The sequence below is a fragment of the Botryllus schlosseri genome, chromosome 6, assembly GCF_051294905.1.
Source record: "Botryllus schlosseri isolate E-star chromosome 6, Bs_hap1, whole genome shotgun sequence".
In the NCBI taxonomy this organism is placed as follows: Eukaryota; Metazoa; Chordata; class Ascidiacea; order Stolidobranchia; family Styelidae; genus Botryllus; species Botryllus schlosseri.
In genome coordinates this window covers 20,766,142-20,785,299 of record NC_137241.1, presented here as the reverse complement: position 1 = coordinate 20,785,299, position 19,158 = coordinate 20,766,142, and the positions used below count along the sequence as shown (strand labels likewise).

The 19,158-nt window shown below is 41.1% G+C and overlaps 1 protein-coding gene across 2 annotated transcripts; it reads left to right on the top strand.

Annotated features, from left to right (window-relative positions):
* Nucleotides 1-290: 290 nt before the first annotated feature.
* Nucleotides 291-19,158, top strand: LOC145441458 (uncharacterized). 2 transcript variants are annotated; one of them, XM_080319332.1, is made up of 13 exons: nt 291-656; nt 6,567-6,713; nt 7,557-7,709; nt 8,225-8,322; nt 8,388-8,496; nt 9,088-9,227; nt 9,290-9,360; nt 9,830-9,931; nt 10,177-10,421; nt 11,368-11,529; nt 14,754-14,860; nt 15,034-15,162; nt 18,634-19,158. In XM_080319332.1, exons 1-13 carry the CDS (start codon nt 587-589, stop codon nt 18,778-18,780), a joined length of 1,680 nt encoding a protein of 559 aa, XP_080175458.1. In that variant the 5' UTR covers nt 291-586; the 3' UTR covers nt 18,781-19,158. The 2 variants fall into 2 exon arrangements, with proteins under 2 accessions (XP_080175458.1, XP_080175455.1); XM_080319329.1 differs by lacking the exon at nt 291-656 and having other exon boundaries at nt 5,131-6,713.

Below are 19,158 nucleotides of genomic sequence, written 5' to 3'. Positions count from 1 at the left end.
TATCGAATATATACCCAATGTACATCCGTTTCGAATCCTGTCAAACGTTCGAGTCCATCGGAGGTATTCTCTTTCGTCGGTGATTTCTCCCAATGCCACATATCTCTTTAGCGTTATCTCGTGGCCATTCACATGAACTCGTATTTTACAGACCTACGATCTTACGTCAACAACATCGCCGTGCTGTGATCAAACATTTCTTGGCGGTTGGCCAGGACATATCCACGTCAATGAAGCCCGGGAAGTGGGTATATAATACTTCATCACGTCATCGATAATGGCATCGTGGGTGTGTGCTATGACTGCTATCGCGGGAGCTCTCATTCTATCTCGGGAAAAATGACTACGGGGTGGAAGGCAGAGACAGTGTGTGTATTGAATACTCGATGAGAGTTGCAATCAGTTTCAATCCATTTATACCTTTAAGAAAGAATGTACGGCTAACCTTCTGTTTTTCTAGCCGTGATGTTAGACACTGTATGGTGATAGGGCTATATGCATTTGCATATAAATTATATATAGAAGCGTATGGAAAATTTGTGGAAGTACTATCAATGAATATAAATGTGACTGGATACAAAACTCAATGGTCACCGCGCTCCACGTGTTGAAGAGGAATTCAAGAGATCATTTGGAGAATACATTTTACTCGAATGGTGCGGTTATGATCATTGTTCACGATGTATTTTATGAAATCATAGTATGTTTTTCTAGCGTACTTCGGTACGTATTCAGCGTATATGATTTCGACATTAAAAATGCCGACAGGGAGAAGTGAGAATTGCGATTATATATTATAATTATATCCAACATTTTCTTATAAATAGAGCATATACAGTATAAATATTTGCAGCGTATACGCCTAGCCTATACACAAGGATACTCATCTATTTTAGCAAAGGTTAGAAGTCTGAAATTCTCTTAGATCTGCTATGCATATCACCTATTTTTTGATTGGATATGGATATACTTGCGTTGATGACTAAAAAAGGTCATCTCGCCTGCCTGCCAAATCCTCGAATCTACTCGTCGTGGATAATGAGTTTCTCTGACCTCTTGACGTTGATTCACCTTGTGCTTGTGATGATGACTATAAGAATTAAAGATCAACTCACCAACCTGTCTACGAGATCCGACTATTTCACTGGACAGGACACGGTATGGTATGGAATAGGAAATTTCCATACTCCATACCCGACTCAATCGCTCCACACCATAGCAATATTCTTCCGTACCATATTTGATATACTTTTTCCATAGTTTCCCAGTTCCAACCTCTCACATAATATTCAATTATCAATGCGTGGAAATTTTCCGGGGTCTGAATATATTCTGAATATTATTTATTAAATTAAACAACTCTCGTGCACCAATTCTATCCCCAATTTCTTTGCGTCATATGTCAGGGATGTTGGCTGCCATCGTTGTGATGGCCGACGCTGAAATTCCCATTTCAATAAATCATGCGTTTTTTTCTTGGGGTAATGGTACCCAATAATCAAGATATTCGGCAACATTAAATCGCACGCAGCGCAAAAATATTTTTGGAATAAGTTGCATGAATTTTCAAAAAATTCAAAATAATTTATGTTAATTCATCAAATAATTTTGGGCCCCTTTTTTTGGGCCCCTCGCCACCCCAACTTTGGGTTTGGAGTTCGGCATTAACGGGCCTGCTTCCATACCACACCATGACCTGCTTATGGATATATTAAAAGAGATACGGCCCCGAGTCCGGATGCAACACTTCAAAGCTATATAGGACAGGGTCGCGTTAATGGATAGAGTGGAAATGGCATACCCCTATTAATTTTATTTTACTTGGGAATCTCTACGAACTATGCGACACTCTATATACCGAATAGATCAACAATATTGATCACTTTCCCCTCAATAAACAAGTATAGGCTAATACATCAATATATAACCCAGATAAGTGCAGAATGTCTTATATATTATGCAACCAAGCAGTTTTCGTCGCTCTTTATTGGCATATAATAGCTAAAACAATTTACCTAAGAACCCAAATGCTGTCATTATAATGCTGTTGAAAGTATTATAGTTGAAAGTACCAAGATGAAACTTATTATAGTAGAAAGTACGTATATACTTTGTGTTTTCAACATATAGCCTACCAATACATCCCGAGATAGCATTTTCATTCACATCTAGGGCTGTATTCGAAACAAAATAAATTTTCCAACAACCTGACCTTTATGAATGCTTCATCCAAGTCGGTATAATTCTGTTAATTTTTTCTAATTAAGTTGGAAATATCATGTAGCTTAAGCGTGATATCGACGATCAGCATTGCACTAGCAGTCGTATAAGATATGGCCGTCATCGATATCGGCAGTTGCATCACGCAGGTTTTATATATTTATTAAAGCAGGGGCGAGAAACGTCTCAAACCTGATATATGCATAAATAAAGTTTATGGCAGTGGTCGGGAACCTATGGCTCGCGAGCCATATATGGCTGATTTGGGTATAAGACATGGCTCTTTGCCAAATATTTATTTTTATGGTGAATTGATCAAGATTTCAGTGACTTGTTGGTAAATTTTCATCACGGCCAGAATACTTATTCTCGTGACAGTATAAACATGTCTTTGAGAGATAAAGGCAATATCGTCTTCAGGTTTAAGCCAATATCACTCGCGAATTCTATTCACCCGACTCGAAATCTTGAATTGTGCGATACGTTGATTAATCAAAGAGCATAACAGACATGGCTACACCCATTTCAAAACGCAGTTTTCAAATACGCATTGTCTTCCTGATTTAGGGACGAAATGAACTGTTGTGGATGTGACAATTACAAACTCGAATTTCAGACAACGTCATAGCTATCCACGTTCTTGATTGCTAAGTATGGCTCTGTGTAGTACCGGCGACAAAATGTAGGCGTGTAGCGCAACGTTATGTTACCGCCGAATACTTTGAGAATTGAGAAGTCGATAAGTATTTAGATTTTCGGAATCTGTGTGGCAGTCACATTCGATTAATATCAGTTATAATAAATTCTAAACTACTTACGACAAATTGCGTTATCAATGGTGAGGCTTGGCCCGTTTGTGCCTTACCTCTCGTTTCAAGCTTTATTTTAGAACACTAAATACCAGTTTTTACAGAGAAAATATGGCGCACACGAGGAATCTCATTTAGTGAGTTCGAATTAGTGGTACCATGACGTCACGAATTTTCAATTGTAACGTAAAAGGTGATTGCTATGTATGGCTCTTTGGGAGTTGCGAGGGAAAAATGGGGCCAATATGGCTCTTCGGACTAAAAAGGTTCCCGACCACTGGTTTATGGCGTTCCGGATCACTTGGTGCATGGTCCCATGATTCATCCCTCATCATATCATACCGATTATAGTCTCGGCAGTAGCATCAGTGTATGAGTGCATGAGGTCTAACTAGATAGGCTCTTCTCGCCCCCGTCGCTGTTCAAAAGTGTTCATATAGCGCCTTTTACAAAAGGCCTAGAATAAATTTCGAAATTCGATAAATTTTATTTCGCCACGTTCATCGTATATTGCGCACATATGATCTCGATTCTACTCGATATTGTGCATGGTTGTACGGCTACAATACTGGATCAGTATTGAAGTCTGATCCAACTCTCCGGGCCTCATCTGCATGATAACCGGTGCAGCCGTTCGCGCTTCGAATCAACTATTAATTCCTGTGGGTGTTGGTGATAGCTTCCAATAGCTCTGTCTCCAAGGAAATGCGTTTTGGTCGAAATGTTAGGTTATTAACGAACTTCCACGGAAATGCTTTCGGGGTCAATTGGAAATAGTTGCCCTCGACGCATGGTTTCTATCGGTGAATGTGGATGCATAGGTTGTCCTTGACTATACGAAACTATGAGCGCTTTATCTTCGGAAACGTACATAGTAACATTTACGATAGTCGCCGTGTCTTGATGTATCTAGGCTCATACGACCCAGTAATATGATTTTCGCATATAGAGAATTGCCTGGTACATATGTAACCCATTCTACTTTTGAGACACTTAGATCAGCAAACTTCTGTCACTTTACGCGAGAAAAAGCATCAATAAGCAACAGTATAATCATGCCTGATTTCGCTTGAATCTGAGATTGCTCCGGAATGTGTTGCTTTAATCAGCAATGTCAAATTTTTGGCGTAACTCATACCCAAATACGAAACGAAGGAGGCTACTATAATACCATTAGAGTAGGGGATATATAGCGGTCTGGAATTATTAAATATTTGGCATTCGATATATCAATTGTTTTTCGGGAAATTTCGGCAAAATTCCCTGCATCGTTCCCGTCGGTTCTGCCCATTTCTGCTTCCATTGCTAGGGTTATAAATGGGAAAGGCAGTTATCCGAGTGATGAATGGGACTTTCTGCAGAAAATATTCAACCTGAATAGTTAAACGTCCGTGATATCATCGCGCACCACTTAAGGATTATTAGAAGGGGTCAAAACTATCCGTCTTTCCATACCGTGACCTGACATTGGTTTTCCCGTCATTAGAAGCACCCGCCGGTGAATAACGCGTGATGAATGTTTGGTTTAATGCATAATTCTTATCACCGACCGCATTGAGACCCATCATCTGCTACCAATAATATGTTTAGATTTAATCACATGTCACATGCATTTCAGGTCCGCCCACTCATGTTTACAATCTATTAATTTCAACACTTTCTCATTCCAAAGACTTGACACATTAGTCATCCTATGACCGAATCCACATGACATCATTTGACCGAAAACTCCTGCCGCACCTTTCGCGATTCTACGTTGGCACCTCGCTATACGCATGGCCACGGTAGACAAAAGGGCGTGCGTCAGCGTAATTACGCACGTAGTGACCTTGTATAGGAGGTTACTATCAGACGGCCATTACTTTAATTATTAATCACGTGGAATCGATTAAATCTGCAGTGGATGTTAAATCCCTCGGGATACTTCCGAATTACTCGCACGGCGTCTCGTAAGAACTTTCGGGATCAAAAAAGGTCTGAAAGCGGTTGCTTGCGGCGTTCTGACGTCATAGTCGAACGCCGGGCGTTCAAAGGGAAGCGCCGCACGAGTTTTTCGGCGGCGAAAAAATAATATTTTGTAACTTTGAATCGGCCGGATTAACGGCACCCGAAAATCTATAAATACGAACGGGAATTTCTCGATTTGGACAGATTCCTAGAGTCGGTACAATGACCGGGATTAATCGCTTTCAATGAGTCTTAGGACGAAAATTACAGGGATCGACTCTTTCCGCGTGGTGTCGCGAGGAATTATATACGGCGCATGGCTGTAAAGAAGCTCCCGCGATGTATTTGAAATGAATTAATTTAAAGAGTCGCGAACAGGCCATTTAGGCGTTGGCGGATTGTCGAGATGAATGAGGTGGTCCTAGGTTTTATAGGGCTGGGCATATTGGTCCAGATTTGACATCTTATTCAACGCCCAAACAGGTAACCCTGAAACAGATGTATCCGCAATGGCGGCGTGGAATAGTACTGCCCCGAAAAATATCTCGAATGAGGATGGGAAGAATTGCAATTGCCAACGCCGTCTACGTATGAAACACTTAGCAAGTTGAATTAAAATTACCAGGCAGAATATCAACTACGAAAACTTTAGCTAAATGTATGCTAGCATATACAGCGCGGTATTTTGTGTTACGGGGCTGAAATAGTGTGAACCCGTGGAAGTTTTGTATGCGCAAGCAAGCAAGCATTATGAAAATTTCATTGGGAACACTCGATGGCACTTGAATTCGCAAATTGATAACTTTGAATGCAATTCAATTGTATTCAGCCAGGGGTCAACGCGAAACCTGCTGTCGTCGCGAGTTATTGTGGCATTCGAAAATCGATGTTGCGATTTAGGTATCGGTTTTATAGCTGCATGTGGAAGAGCAAGACCGGCTAACAATAGGCAGGACCAGGGCAACTATAGTGTAGCCTTGAATGATCGACTACCGTGAAGTGCAATCACGCATGCGCACTGAACGGTTTCTTGTGTCTATATTGAGCACTCATGCCATTAAGAAATGCAGAGTATGCATTTTATTTTTCAAGAAACATTTGCCTACAACCTATGTTCATTTGTCAGGGAAGAGGCTGGTTGGTTTGGGTCTAGTTTAATTATATGTTCCAAAATAGTCACCTCTAGACTGCTAGGGTATTTTGAAGTAGAAATGGGAATAAATCTAACAAACGAAAGCGGAATATACATGCTGAATTCGCTGTTATTGATTGATTTTTCAAAAGATCTGACATCGACAAAACTGTTTTGGTCATTCTTCGAATCACACAAGTACCAAGGTTTTCATAAGGAACACGAACGTGAACTGTCGATTCGAACTATCCCATATAGCGAGACTCACAAAAATTTACCATCAAATCAACCCCAAGCATCGTATACGCGCAACTTCCGTTAATTTCCTGTCCTACAAGTGCAAGTAACCGCACGCTTACCCTATCTCTTTGCAATGAGAAATTGTTTTTGTCTGATCGTTGAAAATTTCATCCATACCCTAAACATTCTGACAACGCGTGCTAAATTAATTGCTGCAGGTTTACCCCTTTACTTGATACCATCGATTTTATCTCCTGCGCGGTCACTCGACAGAATGGATTCGATTATCACGTGTTGCATCTTCGGAATGATTACCATCGCTCGATGTTACGAGATAGAGTCTTCGGCCATGACCGACTATTCAGGTAACTCAATATATTTGTTTGATATGAGTTTCTGATCCAAGTTTTAATTCTTAACTAATACCAGATCTCATAATTTGTGTTTTTGCGATGCCGACTATTGCTTTTGCGAAGCATTTAATCATTATTACTGATAATTATTCCTCAATTACTTAATTTCTCAACACCTCAATTTAAACATTTAGGCAGATGCGGTCTTGATGACATCTTTTCGATCAAAATAAACGGTTGACAACTTCAGTTATTGTCAGTACTGAGTTATTAGTAAATTCATAACTGAATCAGGAATGATACAATATCATCCACATCAAAATGACATACAATCACTTTGGCAGCAGAATCCACTTACATTGTAGCCATAATAGTGTTGTGTTTTCGTGATTATATCGATCTTCAGTCCCGTATATATAGTTGCCTGAACAGTAACAAATTTAAAAGGGATTCTACTGTAAGTCTCCTGAGGACGTAATATCTGTATGATGACCAGACTAGGCGTATAGAAAAGCCCGTCGGACGGTGTGACGAAAGTCAGGATGCTCACTAAAAGAGTTTTATGAAACGTATTTCTTTCTTCCACTTAGCTAAACATTGTTCCCGCCCGTTGCAGACTACTGTAATGTCATAGGTTTTCCAAGATCAAGATAACGATGGACTGTCGGACTAATAGTGTGAAAGTCCCATATGGTGTCGCCCGCAACGCTGATGTATGGCATGCCAGTCAGATAGCCAATACCCATCGTTCCAAAAATCCTGACATATTTAATGGACATTGTTTTCAACACAAAGAAATCAAATCATTGCACACGCAGAAGCAGGTCTAACAATTATTTGCACTTCTCACGACAGGCTACGAATCATCAGAGTCAACAAATTTGAGTTTCCTGTATGACCCCGAATTCGATTATCTCGATTACACCGATATGACATGCGAAGACTTCATTCTCGACTCCTACCGCAAAGAATTTAAAGTTGGAAGAATGATGGACTTCGACTGTAGAGGTATTCCTAAAATATGATTTCCAGACCAAACAGGTCAATGTCGAGCCTGCAAATCAATTATTTAATACAAATGAATGTTCCGTTGTTCACTCGATGAAAGCTATTATGCAACTGTTCAACTCATGAATTTAAAACTATATATAGACGATACCACATTGGTTTCAATAAAGTATATACATATTTAATGCAAGATCATGACTCATATACGAATTATCAGGATATCCTAGGTATTATCTCGGATCGAAAAGAAACAAGGGCACTGAAATAGTGGGAACATAATGATGATTCGTGCCGTGTTCAAACAGCAGCAAAGCATATGTATTATTTCTGTCTCACCCTTACATTTATCATCCATATACCAGCAACCTGTTTAGTCTGGCATGTTTCTCACTTAAATACAACAGTATGTGTTAAAGATGAATTTAATATATTTAGAATCCGTAATTATGATATAAGGCTATGCATAACCGAGTTCATTTTGAACAATTCTCGAGCCTTCCGTGATACATTTTTAGATGAAGACACTCCTCCGAATGCGAAAGTTCATTGGCTCTTCAATTGCGAAGATCGACTCCCGGAAAATGCAGAAGTGTTGGATAACGGCCTACGCTTGGTGAGCGCGGATTAGAGACCACAAATATATTTCGCACTGCATTTATTGATTCCAATAAACTTTAGAGAGTTTCGAACTTGGCGTACGATCAAAACCCCGGTTTGTACACCTGCGTCGTCGAAGATCAGCAAAACAGCAAAAATATTTCGAGACACTTGAACATTTGCGTCAAACGTAAGATTCGCGAACTTATTACAGATACCGCCCGCAGGAGCAATATTTTCCCAAGCGTGAGATTCCGACGATTATTTGGAGCTATGCAATCGAAGTTTGTCATGATCTGTGGGGAATTCATAAACCGTGAAGTGAACACGCCTCAGACATGACAGCAATACAGCATATAGGCCAATGATATTTTTATAATTATACACACACAGTGTGATCATGATATGCAATTGATCTTCTCGGCGGTGTTTCATCTTAATTTATGGGAAATATTGTAGCCTATACTTTCCGATCTCAATCGAAAACTAACTATGAATACAACCGGGGACTGCCGTGCTTAAGTATCGATGCTATCGATGCAACGAATATAACAAAGAGGTATATATACAGTACGACTTGCTTCAAATTACAGTGTACTTTGTACATCTGTAACGGAATTGAGTGTGTATGGCGGCGTATATTTTTATTTTTCCATGTCCATTGTCCATGTTGTACTATATATGTGTGATCAAATTATCTACACTGAGGACCATGGAACTTATGCTGTATAGACTCTGCATAATGAGCAATTGATAAAATATCGAAATGTCAATTCTGCAGCTGTCTGGTCTCCGGTTATATCGCTGGCTTGCTCCAACGTGACGGCCGACGTTGGAGGCTCCGCGCGAGTGATTTGCAACGGAGACGGAGGCGGCGGGTTCGCAGACAATCCATTCTACTTTACAAGTATAATATCCAAGGTATGCTGCCTGATATGATTCCAACTAAACTCTCTCTTCTATCAATATTTATTTCAATTCAGAATGAACAGTCGTGCTACGCTCACGCAAACGAGATAAGCAGAATGAACGTAACGAACAACACGTGTGCGCTGTGAGTGATCGTGATAAGGCGCGATTCATTCTAAACCTATATATTCAATATGCAGTTCATGAACAGCCCCGTGTTTGATATATTGCAATAAACATGGGTGGTTACTGCTGTCTGGTTACAGCATATTCACCTACGTTACTCAAAGTGCAGTAAAGAGATGTAACAGCAGGCTAACCTTTTCCAATCAGGCCAAGAATACAATGATTCCAAATGAATTCAAAATGTTCTAGAATAGCTATGTTGCTGGTATCTATGGCTTCATCTAACTGTTTTCCAACTGTTGAAATAACGAAGCTATTTCACCGTATGACCACATGGCACGTTGACCAAGGCCAGTGTCCAAGACGTGTTGCAATTACGAAGAAATTTGTCATGAGACACGAAGACCCGTATGGAGAACAATAGACACGGACACCACTTAGTTCAAGAAGTGCGTTTTTATGATTGCGTTTTCATGTACACTCTGCAGGACAACAATAGACTCATTCAACACAACGTGCTTCGATAATACCCCAACAAATGACGAATTAGAAGCCCTGCGCACCCGACTGCAGTTCACTTACGAAATCGGGTAATCACTTGATCTATGTGTGTAGTGAATTCTTTTACGTTGCAAATATCTTGCTCCGTTCTTTGCCCACTGATTTGGACATTATGTGCTATGTTTAGCCTATATTTGACAAAACAAGCGTCACACATAGGCTGCGTATAAATAATATGAATAATGAATACGAAATCGAGTCACTTTACGAGATTGCCTGGAGTTGTCAAGCTAAAAATATAGATGGTGTTATATATTTGATTTTTATTCAACAGCGACGTCCAGGAGTCAGACTTTGGTCGGTACGAAGTCACGATATCGTCTGTGGCTCACATCTCGAAATCAGTTACCTTCACGATATCCCGTAATCGCAAACCAGGATTGAACAGAGCCAAGTTCATAGTGACCGGTCTCATTTCATTCGCTGTATTCCTGTCAATGATACTGGTACTTGCGAGATTTTGTTTCTATTTGGAACTACGTTGGATGTACGCGAAAGCTGTACGGATAGGGAAAAAAGGTAGGCTATAATATGGTATATTTTACTTTTATCGGTCCTTAACGTATGTAGTAATGTATTAACGTGGACAGAAGAAAGCAATATACCGATTTGCAAACAGCACAACTCGGAATGTCACGCAATGACGACGTTAAAATCGAATTTAAATAGTTGTTTTTGAACACTTCGCAGTTTCAGCCCTAGTTTAACGAAATACTAATTAAAGAATAGATCATTATTCTCAGAACGCCATGCGTCCCTTTTGATTCGTTTGAGAATCACTGTCCCAGATGAACTCAAATATAGTAACATAAGTAACGCATCTCTATGTACGACTTTATTACTGGATTGTTACTGATACCAGAAATAACACAGGATTACCACATTAAATCTCGTAGATTACCCAATCGGATTGACAGCGTAAGCCAAGGTACGTGAACTCCCTGTGAGATTTGTTTCAATTGAATATGATACATCAAGTGAACCTTAGCAGTGCGGGCTGGCGTGAACGAACTCCGCCATTTCTTCTGGTGGCTTTTTGTCACGACCTAAAGGAGGGGAATCATTAGGCCTCATTTATTGCCATTGTTAGTATCCGATAATATTCAATGTCAACAAGCAATCTTTAGTCTTCATCAAACATTCCAGGCCAAAGCCCAGCATTATTTAAGTTGGTCGCTTCTCGGTGATGACTGAAATAAACGATTTGTCCTATAATAAAGTCTTTAAAATGCAGGATAAACTTCTATGGGATGCATAGTTTATAGCGCTGTGGTCTCTCTAAAATGAGAAATATTAATACCGCGATATTTGGAGAAAGAATGCGTGTATAATTAATTGGACTTGGCATACTAAATTGATATCAGCATTATCTTCTCGGCTGCATGAGAAGCCCATATCTTGGGAAACTGCAATCCAGAACTGTATTTCTCGAATCAGAATCTTAATCATTCCGACTGCTTTGCAGACGAGATCAACTATTCAACGTACCTGGCCTATCATTACTCGAGTCAAATGCATTCCGACTCCTCGTTACTATTGAAGTCGCTGGTACTCGGCGTGATGGAATTCGCCGAAAATAAAGGAGGAATCATTGTGGACGGTCATCGCCAACCTTGGTTTGGAGACGGTGAGCAATGGCTGCCATTTACTACGATTTATCGATTGTCCTCGGATCGTTGCATGGTGGCAAATTATCCTTTCCGCGGGCCTGGGCTATAGACTAGAGCAGCGGTCGGGAACCTATGGCTCGCGAGCCATATATGGCTCTTTAGGGCAGTGATTCCCAACCTTTTTCCACCCACGTACCATATTTCGAGGTTTTATGCAGTGCTCGCGTACCACCTACATAAGTTACGCGCGCCGAAGGTGGTCAAAATGTTTCCACCATGATGATCTCTGCCTATGGCAGAGAAACAGGAAATAAACTGCCCATTTTAGGGCGAAGTAAAGATTTCTGTAGTGGTTCTATTTGGAATTATTGTGGTCAAATGTAATAAAACGGAATTTGGTTAGGTAAGAATCCCAATGCATTACAACATGGGTCACCAACACGCTGTCCGCGAGGTCGTATTTTGCGGTCAGCGGTCTGATTTCAGAATTCGGAAAAACGCTAAGCAAAGCATTTTGAAATGCTGGAATTGATTTCAGTTGCAGAATTTGGGTATTTTTTGCTTGAAAATAAGCTATTCTCATGTGTCCAACTCCCATATTCATCACTAACTGATACCGCTTCGGCGATGGCAACAGCACAGGGTTGTAATGACTCGAGTCACGATTTCCTAATGATACGACTCCACTCGATTCATTGTGCATGACTCCAGCCAAGTCATATGACTCGAGACTCAAATGGCCAAGACCGACATTTCATTGCAAATTCGAAGAATAGTAACACACTAAGTAATCACACTATTGGGATTTAGTCTATTGGCACGGGTACTTGAAAATGCGACCATAAACTGCTAAAATTGAGGAAAATTTTTCTATTATAAATGGATACAATTCGATATCCCCAAACAGAGTTATAAAATGTGAGTTCAACAAGACTTTAACTGGAAACTGAGCAGTCAACACAATGACCTGGACTCGAACTCGAGTCATAATACCATGACTCGGACTCAACCCTCTGCTCGCTGACTGGCACTCGGACTTGACTCGGTGGTGAATTGGAAATGACTCGAGTCAAAACTATAGCAGTGAGATTGACTTGTGACTCGGAGCCGTGTGACTTATTGGTTACAACCCTGCAACAGCATTCTATCAAGGGGGAATCAGCTGATATGTACAGGCATATTGCCGTGACGCGCAATGTTCCAGAAACTGCCAAGACCGAGACGCTTAGGGCTTTCCTCACAAGATCAAGCCTTACGAGAGTCTTTCAGCTGGTATAGAGTCTCTCGAAAGAGTCCCCGAAATCGATTCCAAGTCGCTGAGAAACGTTGTCAGGTCAGTTAGCCTATCGTACGCAGCTCCTAGTTCAAGATAAAATGAAGTTGATGATAATGATATTTTTTGTGGTATTTGTATTTCTTTAATAAAAGATTTCTCATTTTGTGGTAACTTTAACTATGCCCGTCGCCAATGTTGGAGAGCACATAGCGTTGTACTGAGCTAAAGATTTGGGAACGCGTTTGCTAAAAGGCTGTCCTCTATTTTGTCTCGATCTTGCATTCTTGCGGCCCGCGGCCTCTGCGAGATTTGGTAAATGGGCGCGACCCGTTTTGAATTGGCGATCTCTGCTTTGCGACTAGATCTCTTCTCCGTAGGCCGCCATTGGGGGGATTGCCCCTACCCACGACGACGACCTTACCACGACGGAGGCGGCTTCAAAATGCTCAAAATTTACCCCACCTGAACTAAGAACTACCTTCTGTCGAAAAAAAGCAGAATCTGCTCGCGTACCACCTGGAAGACCTTCGCGTACCACAGGTTGGGAACCACTGCTTTAGGGGATAAGATAAGGCTCGTTGCCAGATATTTAATTTTTAACTGAATTGATCAATATTACAGCAACTTGGTAGTCAATTTTCATTACGACCAGAATAACTATTCTCGTGACCGTATAAACATGTCTTTTGAGAGGTAAAGACAATTGCCGTCTTCAGGTTTAGGGGCTTGGACCCCTTTTGTAAAATCCCAAATTTAAGTTACTGTCGCGCCGGGAACCAATATCACCCGCGAATTGAATGTACCCGACTCGAAATCTTGGATTGCACGATACGTTGATTGATGAAAGAGAATAGCAGACTTAGCAACGCCCATAGAATAACGAAGTCACCAAATAAATACGCACAGTCTTCCTGATCTACGGCGTGAAATGAACTGCCGTGGAATAAGTGACATTTGCAATTGCAAACTCGAATTACAAACAACGCGATAACTATACACGTTCTTGATTAATAAGTCGCTTTGTAGTACCGGCGATAAAATGTAGGCGTGTGGCGCAATGTTATATGTTTCCGCCGAATACTTTGAGAATTGAGAAGTCGAGCAGCATTTAGATTTTCGGAATCAGTGCGACAGTTACATCATACATTCAATTAATATCAGTTTATATAAATTCAAAGCTATTTACGATGTATTGCGGCAGCAATGGCGACGCTTGACCCGTCTCTGCATAACCTGTCGTTTCAGGCTTTATTTCAAATATTAAATATGCGAATCGCCTAATTTAGGGGGGGGAAATGTTCAAAATTCAGTCATTCATGAACATCGATAGAAAATACCAATAGTAATTGAAGGTTTCACATTTTCGTGGCGACAGGTGATGAACTGACTCACTTGCCTTCCCTGATCCCACGTCACTGATGTAACACACCATGCATTGGGTATATACTGCTGTAGTGACCATGATTGGCTCCACTTACGCATGTGATCATGGATTCTCGCATTTAAAAGGAGCATCACTACGAAGCTACGTTCTCGTAACTCAAGGTTCGCATGCTCGAATAAGGTTATACCAAAATGATTAGTACGAGCTTTTACAAAGAAAATGAGGCGCAACACGAAGAATCGTATGTAGTAAGATTCTATAAGTGCTTCCATGACATCACAAATTTTTCATTGTGACGTAACAGTTGATTGGGATGTATGGCTCTTTGGGAGTTAAAATGGGAAAAAATGGGCCAGTATGGCTCTTCGGACGAAAAAGGTTCCCGACCGCTAGACCAGAGAATACGATGATAGAAGTGACAATCTAGCCACAAAAAGTGCTTTGTTTCGTCGCACATTCGACAATCATAAAGTCCAACAAGATATCATATGAAAATAGGAAAACCCCGGCCATGCGAACCTTTAGGTTTATAGACAGTATTGAAATGGGACATAATCTATGTATGTTTTGCTGCAATCCAGGAAAACCGAAACTTATATCGAACGATCTCCAAACGTGTCGACGCATCATAATTATCCTGACACCGGAATTATTCAAAGACGATTGGGGAGTATTCCAAATTCTACAGGTAAGAAATTTATCGTTGAGAGTCCAATTGAATATGAATTCAGTCCGAACCCGTCTGGTCCACGTAATATAGCCAACGAGTTATTAGAGATAAGCGTACGCATAACATCTTTAAAAACGTCCAGTTCGACTGCTGGTTATTAAAAGCTTAGCAACGGATATTTTCATTTATAGGCGTGGAAGCAGGACATTGAAGCGGGCGGGGCTACAATATTGATCATTCGCATCAGAGCTACTGGCAACACTGATTTAGATGTAACCAGAGACAAGGATTGCAAGACCGCTTTAGTAGATGGACTGAAAGTGCGTTGAGTAATTTACCTCGATCCCGATAAGAAAAGAACTGAGCGTCTGTGTGATTTCACACGCAATGTTGGAATTATACTACTTTTTCAATGTCTGGTTGGAACTGTCTGTCCTTACGAAGTAGTTGGGCCTGAAAAAACTTTTTGACTTAAATTAAAATTGTAGTACAACGAAAGATACTTTGTTACATTCTCGGGTAGAAAGTGTCTGTCCTGACTAAGTCGCTTGGCAAGAGTAGCAGTAGCAGTTGTTGACTGACAACACTGAAGTCGTGCGTGCGTGCACTGCTGGTGACACACCGTGTTGCTTCATTCTGACAATGGTGTCTACATCACAATTTTTCATAATACGCTTCTTGATATAAGAACCATGCAATCCCCACGCAGTCTTGCTTCAGCAGGAGATTGCGCATAACACCATGTCAACCTTTTTGCTTTATTGTAATGTTTATGATTCACAATGAGCAGACAATGGGCCGTCTACATCGGTAGGTGTATAAAGTAGGCTACAAGCTGTAAAGCAGTGGTTCTTAACCTTTTTTCCTTCAGTGCCCCCTTTTAAAGATTATCGTGCTCCAGCGCCCCCCAACCTCATATTGTAAGGAATGTCATAAAGACAATGAGTAACAGGGAGGACCGTAACAGCACTTCGTCAACCCCCTAAAAACGATTGCCTTGCGCACTCATAGCGTGATAAACCAAACTTCTGGGGACTTCGCCACCAAGAACCCTATAGCGCGATTTCGATGATCAGCAATGTTTGTGTGACCTGGTCACCCTAGGTGCCAAAATTCTCTATAATACATGAATGAGTAGATGGCAATTACATATATACGTCGCTATAAACTTTTTATCCTCTCAGCCCACGTAATCAGATTTACCAGTAGCGCTGAGTGAGCTGTTGTATTGGAAAATAAAGGGCAGGTAATTCATAATTAAACATATTCGGGCGTGCCCGTAGGTACAATTAATTCGTTACCAGGGTCGTAACAGCACTTCGTCAGCCACCCCCCCAAAAAAACCCGTTAGTCTTGCGCCCCCCATGGGGTGATAAACCAAACTTTCGGGCAGCAGCGCCCCAAGACCCCCCTTTGGCTATCCGCTATTTGCTGATACTGGTCATCTACATTGGATGTCCATTTACTGAGCCAGATATTCTCGCCTAGACGTGCGAAGCGCGTAAAATTTCCCTTATTATTGATTGAATTGGTAAATATGATCGAGAATTGCATATATATTGATATCAATTTTTATCCTCTCTCTGCTCACGTAAACAGATTTACCGGTAAAGCTGAGTGATGTGTGATTGAAAAGGTAAGACTCCTCAATAATGATTATGCATCTTCGGGCGTATACCCGTTGGCAGGAACGAAACGACACTTCGTCAGGCCCCCCGAAAAAGCTTGGGTGTTGGGCTTCCATATGGTGATAAACCGACCGCCCCCCATCATGTTGTTCGCTTTTGCCACGAAATCAGCTGTACTGTTTAGCGAGCCAGTGCGAAGCGCGAAAATTTTCGATAATTCATGATAAAATCGGTCAATAACATCGGGAATTGCATATATATATTGCTATCAATTTCTTGTCCTCTCTGCTCAGGTTACCAGATTTACCGGTAGAGATGAGTGAGGTGCGATGCTCCCTCTAAGCAGCGCACGTGCGCAGTGCTGACACGGTCTCTGCGCACAGCAAATCTACGTTGCGCACAACAAATCCGAAGTTATGACCGTTTTTTAGTCGTTACGCACTGTTGTCCAAGGGTCTGCGCAGTGAGTTGGTGAGTGTGCGCAGACTCGTCAAAACGTAGAGGGAACATTGTGAGGTGTCTTGGAAATTTTAGGGCCCGTAGCTAATACTTAAACATATTCGGGCGGGCGGACCCGTTGGTATGACTTGATTGCATATCAAAAAAATATAGAATCGCCCAACAGGGACATCGCCCAACAAGAATATCTAGTTCTACATATCCATATCGCCCAATCGTACTAAACAAAAGACGCACACAATTTCAAATTGGTATTTTTTTCACTGGCATATAATTTTCCCAGCCAGATGGAATTCGTTGTCTGAGGTTCAGATTGCCAAGTCAGGAACATTCCGTGCCAGTCATTTAGGCGCCCATGGACAATTAAACCTATATGTCTTTTGTAGGCTATATATAACGAAGTGTTCGGTGTTAATTCGCTCTGAATACTCATTAAGGATATGTCCTACTACCACATCATCTACTGCGAAGCCATTTTTCTCCAGCGCCCCCCAAATCGCCCCCCTGAGCCCAGCGCCCCCCATATCGCCCCTGAGCGTTTCCGCCCCCTTCAAAATCGCCAGCGCCCCTTGGGGGGCGCTGGAGGCAAGGTTAAGAACCACTGCTGTAAAGTGTCAAATGATAAGTGCCCCGACAGTGCAAAATCTAAGATACAAACGAAATGCAAGGTGTAAAATAATTTTGACTTTGTTTACAATGTTGAAATTTTTGACCTAACGCTTCAATTTTAACCAAATTTTGACCTTTTTTGACGTGTCAAAAAATTGGCCTGCTGATCGCCCTTCGAATTCGAGCGAATTTTGAAAATATATTATGATATCGTGATACTGGAGCTATTTCGCCGTGTTGAAAACTACTTTCTACTCTACAAAACCAGTTTGCCCTAAAATATGGAGCCCAACATGGAACGCGCGTTTTTATTTGGGGAGATGGAAGTATAGTAAAAAATCTTAACGACTTGAGTAAGTAGAGCATATAGTGCAGACAAAATTTATTTGAGTACTCCAAAAACTTTGAGAAATAACCGTCACTCACATGACGAACCTTTACGCCAATCCTTCGGCGAACTTCAAATTTTCGCATATTCACAAAACCAAAAATCTACCACATTAAGCAGCTAATACCATACTATAGAAGAGAGGTCAACGATCTCACTTTGGTCTGGGAACCGGTTTCAAAAGAGTTTTTTCGCCGACCCGTATTAAAGAAGCACCAATGTTTGGCATCACAAATTGATTGTAGCTCATACACTATGTTGCTTCTGAAGGGTACCCAGTAAGGCTGTAACACACATGTTTCTATTAAGCATATTTACTTTCTATTTCGGTCGGTGATTTCGACCACTTTGAAAAGCTATATGAACATTTTGCTAGCACTAACGAGACTCCGTGCGCCGCCACAGGTCTGAAGGCAAACGAATTCCGACTACTGATATAGAATACTAGTGCATAAAATAAATTGAGCAATGTGCATCTACAGCAGTGTAAAAATAACTAAACCATGAAGACATGATTTGAACACAAAACAAAAATATTTTAATGAATAATGACCGCAAAGAAGTGTGACTTCAGCTGTATGAGCTCGATATGCGTTATGAACTCCAGCGAACCCCTGGGCTTTGCGTGAACCCCGATTAAGAAACACTGAACTAACAGTAGAAAGTCTTCCTTATATACTAACCACCTTTGTGCATCTTGTCCGCAGGCGCATTCTCACGAAGTCATCGACTGGGACGGGAGACTTCCGTTCAGCTGGCGAATGAAGGTCCAGATGGATTTGTTTTTCCAAGATCCCAAGCACCCGCCGTGTTTTCCGCACCCACCCCCGAAAGGATACCACGAAGTGTGTTAAACGGGATATCTGAAAAGTGCTTATGCGACACGATAAGGACCTGGTGCTGGCTTCAGGAACGCAAGTCTTCCGAAAGGACTCATTGCGAATGGATCATGGAAGAAGTGTTATCGCTACAGATAACCTTGGCGGCTTTACAGTCGATGCTATTATTTTGAATACATTCGGTAGGATAATGACCGTTTTGGACAACAAAATGATCTGAATGTTCAATATTACGCGAATAGTATTAAATTCATTAATGTTCCGTACGATCTATTTCTTCAAATGGCTTGTCTTCCATGTCTGACTTACAAGGAATGAAAATTTACGATTGGTGTATAATTCCAATGTGTAATTGTGGTGCCACGAACTATAGTAAAATGACTCGTTATATAC

Bases quoted from the DNA above. Each gene is read 5' to 3' on its own strand.
- LOC145441458 (XM_080319329.1), top strand. From the start codon at position 6,482: ATGAGAAATTGTTTTTGTCTGATCGTTGAAAATTTCATCCATACCCTA. The intron at 9,228-9,289 runs GTATGCTGCCTG...ATTTCAATTCAG, and splicing joins TTACAAGTATAATATCCAAG to AATGAACAGTCGTGCTACGC. The intron at 11,530-14,753 runs GTGAGCAATGGC...GCTGCAATCCAG, and splicing joins CCAACCTTGGTTTGGAGACG to GAAAACCGAAACTTATATCG.